Genomic DNA, 7,160 nt, shown 5'->3' with positions numbered 1-7,160 from the left:
CAACCATGCAAATTTTAGAACTCACAATGACCATGTTCGTAAAAAAAAGCAAAAACTAAAATTATGACATTTGATAAATCACATTGATCATTCATGTAGTTTTGTCTTATAAATATGTTAGTCTCACAAAATAAAGATGATATAAATTAGTAAAATAAAAAGAGTGCTACTATATGTACGAGGTACAAGCTATTACATTCACATAGAATATACAAAACAATTTAAGGGGATACCTAGGGGTGCGCAAACCCAAACCAAGAAACCGACAAAACCGAAACCGAAGCAAAACCGATGGTTAGGGTTTAAATTTTTTAAAAACTGAAAAATCGGGTTCGGTTTCGGTTTTTACCAAGAAACCGACCTATCCAACTCGAGAAACGACCCATACTTAAAACTGACAAACCGCCCCAAGAAACCAACCCATCCAATCCGAGAAACCGACCCATACTTGATAATAGATTATTTCGGGCTTTGGTTGTAACTTATAATAGAGTATTTGTTGTAAGACTCATGTTTTTTGTTGTATTTAACTTCAATTTGATGTTTTTTTTGAAGTATTTAACTTGTTGTTTCATTTAATTGGTTAAAACCCAAAACCCATGGGATTAAACCCATAACCCGTGAGTGTATGGGTTGAACCCAAAAAACCGAAAAACCGCCCAAACCATCATCAGAGTCCAAAAAACCGAACCGACCAGAAACCGATCATATTGGATTATGAAAACCAGAAACAAACCATTTATAGGTTGGGTCCAAAACCGACCCATGCACAACCCTAAAGATACTTATAAAATTTCCTAATAAGAACTAAAATACTTTTTTTCACGAACCAAGTAAAAAAAGTTACTACACGGGGGAAAATATATTATAATTTATTTTAAATCTTCTCTAATAAATGAAGGGTTTTTTTGCCACTTGTTATACTCACATTCATTTTGCCACTTGTCATTTTGTGGTTATTTTGAATTAATTTTTATTCCACATGTAATTTTGTGGTTTTCTTATTTTATTAATTCCATATGGTATTTAAATTTAATAATAAATGCATATCAATTCTATTAATAGACTTTCCTTATAATTTTATATTTCTTATAAATTCAAAATTTTCAAATGTTTATATATATTTAATTGTTTTAAATACATCCATGTAATACATGGGTCTCACAACTAGTATAAAAATAAAGTAACTAGTATGGGGTAATAATGAACAAAACGTAAGTTTTAAATGGTGCCTTAATTGAGTTATTCCCATTTATTCCTCACCAAAGAGAAAAAAGAAACATCTGTTTCAGACCGTTTGTGGGTGGTTTCCTCCTTCCCCTCCCTCACGAAACATTCCTTCTTTTCCGCCACCATCCACCACCCACAACCACCGCCGCAACAGTACAACCCCTACCTTTATACAACCTCAGAAGAACACAAAAACTAAACTCCAACAACATAAATATTCAATTACTCACATGGATCTGCTCTCTTCTTCCTCTGCTACTCACCTTATAACCTTCTTTCTTGCTTTATCATTTCTCTCCAAAGGTAATATTTCTTCAAAGCTTTTCATGATTATAAATTACATCTGGGGTTTCTTCCATTTTATCACTCATTTGATCTTTTCTCACACACTATGTAGGTGTTTTCGGAGCTACATTCACATTTGTCAACAAATGTGATTACACAGTATGGCCAGGTATACTCGCTAATGCCGGAAGTCCAGCTCTCGACACCACCGGTTTTGAGCTCCCAGAAGAAAGCTCTCGTACATTCCAAGCTCCGACCGGCTGGTCCGGCCGCTTCTGGGGTAGAACCAACTGCAAATTCGACAGATCCGGCTCCGGTACATGCCAAACCGCCGACTGCGGTTCTGGTCAGGTGGAATGCAACGGAGCAGGAGCAGCTCCGCCGGCAACACTAGCGGAGTTCACACTCGGCTCAGGCGGGGCAGACTTTTACGATGTCAGCTTAGTAGACGGCTACAACATAGCAATGATAGTCGAAGCTTCCGGCGGCTCAGGTCTCTGTGCAACCACCGGGTGCGTCAATGACCTAAACCAGCAGTGCCCGAGTGAGCTGCGGGTGGAGTCAGGTCAAGGATGTAAGAGCGCGTGTGAAGCGTTTGGTAGCCAGGAGTACTGTTGCAGCGGCGCGTATAATACACCCGCCACCTGTAAACCGTCAGTGTATTCCGAGATGTTTAAGTCTGCTTGCCCTAGATCGTATAGCTACGCTTATGATGATCCCACCAGCACCTTCACTTGCACTGGGGCAGATTATACGGTGACGTTTTGTCCTTCCATGCCAAGGTTAGCTTCTCTGTTGTACTTTACGTATTAACAAATTGCACATTTGGCCGACATCAAAACACTACGAATGCTTTATGTACAACGGTATTATTTTATTTTATTAATATTTTTACATTTATTATTTATGCTACAATTATTACATTTCTAAGCTATACAAAGCATCCTATGCACTACTAGTATGATTATTATTTTTTAAATTAATTAGTGTATTTACATTTTTGCAGTCAAAAATCTTCACGTGACACTTCTCCGGCAACCACCACCACCGATGGTAATACCGATACCAACACTAACACCAACGCCACCCCAGGCGGCGGTGGTGAAGATTCGTTTTCCGGGTCAGGTGTAGAATCTGGAAGCGGATACGGTTCAACGGGTGGGTCTGAGTCTTTGTCTGGGTCAGGATCCGGGTCAGGGTCAGGGTCCGAAGCTCTTGAGGCTAATGGATCATGGTTAGCTGGTTTAGCCATGGGTAGTGGTTCAATAAGGGTTCAGCCTTTTGGTGCTAGTCTTTGCTTTATTGTTCTGCTATGTTTTTTCTTGGGTTAGGCTTTTGTCCAGATGGTGCAAGTTTCATTGCATAATGTACAAGTTGATGTAATGGCATTTTTCATGGTTTTATTGCTTTTTTAGCTCTAGGAAAACATGGGGAATTTTTCTTTTGGCAGCTCCTTTTCCAGAGCAAATCTGACGCACTCCAGAGTGGCATAATGTAAGTGGACAATATTGACCTTGTATTGAAGGGCGTGAAAGAGGTGGACTTTAGGGGTAATTTTGTCTACTAAAGTGTCTTATTTTCTGGAAAAGTTGTAATATGTAAAAACAGTTTTTTAGGTTTTGATTCTTCGTGTCTGTTAGATATTATTTAATGTTGATATTTGTTCTTGGGATATTAATTTAGGAGTTATTCATCAAAATATCACATATTAAGATAATATATTATGATGATCTTTTTTTAATCGGGACCACAACAAAAAGTTGTGGTAAACCTTGACTTGATGAAAATTTTTGCAAAGATGAAAGAACGTCCGTATTATCATGTCTCATTGTGTATTTTTAGACTTTTTAGTCCACACTGAATCGACTAACCTTTATAAATGTCTATGATTTTTTTTTTTAGAAATTATAAATTTAGCAAGTTCTTAATGATTTTTAACAAAATAACTAAACACTAGGATTTTCGTAAAATAGTCACACAAACTTTTAGATGAGGGAGGCTCATCTACGGTTTCGTGTACTCTGCTTCGGTTTCGTTAAATCCGGACAAAGATGCCTTTGGTTTTGTTTGCTGCGCCGAGTTCTCATGACCCTTCGATTTTGGCAAACTCTATAAAAAATCATTTCTAAGATCCTGAAATTGTAGATGACATCTGACCATCCACGGTTTCCTCTCATCTCAGCTATGGTTTTGTCACCAGGCTTTTTCTATGTTTGTCTTAAATTTAATATAAGTTTGACTATAATATTGTAGCTTAAAATCTTACAAGCAACTAGTACATGTTAGGGATAACACATAAATCAGAAAAATCGGATAATATGACGAACATAACCGAAGACGGCATTTTCATCTGCGGTTGTACGAGTCTGTAATGCATAATTTGTGAATTAGAGACATGTACCACCGTAGATGGCAATGCCATCTTCGGTTTCGTTCTTCATTTTATCTGATTTTTTTAATTTTTGAGAAAAAGAAAACAGCAAAAAAACACACATAACTAGTAAATAAGAGTTGATGTAGCCATAATTAGTTATATATTTTGAGCAATTATCTTGATATTTATGAGCCTAATTGATATATTTGAAGATAAAAAATACTGATAATGCTTAAAAATCTAATTTTGCAAAGAAGAAACGTGATGTGACCAAGCCTAAGAGTTTGATTCAGATAATGATACATGATAATGTGCGACATGACATACACCTTATGCAACACGAATTCTATGTTTTTCGGTAACTATAAATAGATATTCTCCTTTTATTCCTGAGCATGCCAACTTGAAGAGATAAATCAAGTTACAATTTTTCTGAAGTCAGGGCCTTATTAGAAGCCGAAGAATACGTTGGAGCAAGCATTAGAAGATCAAAGCACGAAATTTCTAGATTAATCATTCGTTTTGCATTATGTATTCTCTAATTCTCTTAATTTTTTTTATAGTTCTAGCTATGATTATGGGCTAACAACCTTTTACTTTGCTTAGATGTAAATGAACCCTTTTGATTCTATGGTTTCATTGATAATATCATATTAATTAGTTTATTATTTATTATGTTTGTTTAATCGAAAATCCTTATGTGTTCAAGTTTTAATTACTGTTATCTTTGCCTAGTTTATATAATTTAGAGTATCATTCTGATTGTATGAACTTGAATCATAACTAATTTATGGTAATAAATTGTTAGGACAATCAATTGATCAAATCATAGGGTAAAATAATAGTAATTAAAGATTAAAACGAGCAAGACTATTTTATATAATCTTTGTAAGCAAGTAGTTTGCTTTCATGACCATTGAAAGTGGTTGCTAGATAAAATCTTTCATAATTCAAATATATAATTGATCATAGAGTTAGTTTATTGCATGATCGTTATAATAGCTACTATTTATAATTATTAGTGTCAGTTCATCACATCAAGATAACTAATTAATATAGAAATCAATAATAAACAACATAAATCTATTGCAGGCTTTCGATGATCAACCATAGGAGAAAATGTGCAATCGAAGTAATACTTCTTAATACTATTTAAAACCATGTCCTTTTACTCTTATTATTAGTTCAATTGCCTTTTGATTCAATTTAAACAAATCCCCGATTTATTTTAGATTAATTAACAGTTCAATTTTCTCATTCGGAATCATACCTGTTCCCGTAGTGTTCGACAAGCCTGGACTGAATTGATGTGTTCAATTAGTAGTCTGATATCAGTCGTCATAAATCAGAAATCGGGAAACAAACTTTGGACAGAGAGATTGATTATAATCAATGTCTCATTTCCATACGATATCTTGTAGAATGAATGAATATTTAATCCCTTATCTAAGGACACGTAACTGATTAGGTCAGAGTTCGACAACGGCTTTTGAAAGCTACAATTGCTGGTCAAATTTTGAGGTCATATGTGCAATCATAGTTATTAAACTTATCCAAGTGGGAGATTGTTAGATTAGGTGTCTAAACCCATAACTATAATTGGTATGTACTTGATTTGATAGTAACATGATTCTTTTGGATTACCTTCACTATAACAACTTGACATAATGACTTTTGGAGAGAGGGGTTGAATTTATTATTTGGAATAATAAATTGATTTATTAATGTATTATGCAAATAATATATTAATTAGAAAATCATGTTATTTAATTAGTATTTAATCAGAAATTAATTTGAAATTAATTTTGGGATTAAATGAACAGATTAAAGAAACATGAGTTGTTTTGCAAATCATTGATAGTTGTGAAACTGGGCTATTGGAGTCCTTAGATGGGAGTGAACGAAAACTATAAGGAGGCCCTATAGGTTTCGTCCAAGGTCTCTAGATGAGGAGTCCATGTGCTACTTAAACATTAAGCAGGAAATTAGGGTTTCATCCAGAAAACTCTAGCAGCCCACAACTATATAAAGAACCCCACTACCTATGATTTTCGGCCAATGCTTGCATTTGGTAAACCCTAGCTGAAATTCTAAAGTATTACCTCCTCTTTCGCTAATGGTGTTTGTAAGCCATTTGGTAAACCCTAGCTGAAATTCTAAAGTATTACCTCCTTTCATCCTCTTGCTAATGGTGTTTGTAAGCCATTAAAGGTGCAACATTTGAGACACTAAACTTTCAAGAGTCAAAGATCTTCAAGGTGTTCTTGTTATTACTACATAACAAGTAAGGTAAACTTCTAAACCCTAATTATATGTAGATTGTTAGTCAATCTATTATTTATATCTATTTATCATATATGTTATGTTTTTTCAATCATATGTTTGCTTACTGTATTGAGCTAATTTACTCGAGTTAGTTTTATTTAAACTAACTTTTTTGTTGATAGAAATTTCAAAACCCACCTCTGAAAAGGCGACATGGATCTTTTATTACAATTTTATTGTTTGATTAAGCAGACACACCAAATGTTCGTTGAAATGTCACAAAGAATCTTCAAAATAACAATTTTTTTACAATCATATGGCCTAAAGGATGAAAATGATAATTTTATTTTTATCAAACATTATTCAAATTGTCTTTTTGTCTTGGAGTATATATATTAAATGAATTTAATATTAATAGGATTACGATGAAAACAATTTCATTTAGCAAAGATTTCAATCTTATTTTATGTTAAAAGCTCAGTTAATTTAAAATTTATTGATGTGAAATTTACAATTAAGTGATAGTTTTTTTATGTTTGGGTTTTGTAAAGCTTAAATGTTGAAATGTCAAACTGTGTGCGTCTTAGTAGTTTTTCAATGGTGATGAAGAATTGAAATATTTTTTCTAATAGTCACAAGTGTCGTTTTCATAAGCGAAAACTTTTCAAAATCATTTATCTGGAAACTGTTATAAGGGTAAAAAAAAGACTTAGAAAGATAATTAATTGTAAAAAAAGATTGTTATGTGTCCTTTTTATGTCTTTTTAGATTGTATCAACTTATTTATGCTAAAATGGATTTTTTGTGAAACGATCTACTGACTTCGATTTAATCATATTTAGTTGTTTTCGGCTATTTATATGTTTGATTGACATTCGAGGAATTGTATTGAATGAAAATATCAAAGCATGTTACATGAGTTTTGTATCCAAACTATTTCCAGATCACTTGGTTTTTATTACTGCCTCATTATCTTGCAGGCCAAAATAAAACAAACTGGTATGTG

At 33.7% G+C, this 7,160-nt stretch overlaps 1 protein-coding gene across 1 annotated transcript; it reads left to right on the top strand.

Annotated features, from left to right (window-relative positions):
• The first annotated feature begins 1,243 nt into the window (after window positions 1–1,243).
• Window positions 1,244–3,138, top strand: LOC145102442 (Pathogenesis-related thaumatin superfamily protein). The gene is made up of 3 exons (XM_079039838.1): window positions 1,244–1,533; window positions 1,628–2,297; window positions 2,522–3,138. Exons 1-3 carry the CDS (start codon window positions 1,461–1,463, stop codon window positions 2,844–2,846), a joined length of 1,068 nt encoding a protein of 355 aa, XP_078895964.1. The 5' UTR covers window positions 1,244–1,460; the 3' UTR covers window positions 2,847–3,138.
• Window positions 3,139–7,160: the final 4,022 nt, after the last annotated feature.

This window comes from Lactuca serriola, chromosome 4 (assembly GCF_051521515.1).
Source record: "Lactuca serriola cultivar US96UC23 chromosome 4, Lser_US96UC23_V15, whole genome shotgun sequence".
NCBI classification, from domain to species: Eukaryota; Viridiplantae; Streptophyta; class Magnoliopsida; order Asterales; family Asteraceae; genus Lactuca; species Lactuca serriola.
Note: the sequence above shows the minus strand (reverse complement) of the source record. Positions and strands in the feature narration are given on the sequence as shown.

Excerpts from the sequence above, each read along its gene's own strand:
- LOC145102442 (XM_079039838.1), top strand. The coding sequence starts at position 1,461 with ATGGATCTGCTCTCTTCTTCCTCTGCTACTCACCTTATAACCTTCTTT. Across the intron at positions 1,534-1,627 it reads TTTATCATTTCTCTCCAAAG|GTGTTTTCGGAGCTACATTC; the intron begins GTAATATTTCTT and ends CACACTATGTAG. Across the intron at positions 2,298-2,521 it reads TTTTGTCCTTCCATGCCAAG|TCAAAAATCTTCACGTGACA; the intron begins GTTAGCTTCTCT and ends ACATTTTTGCAG.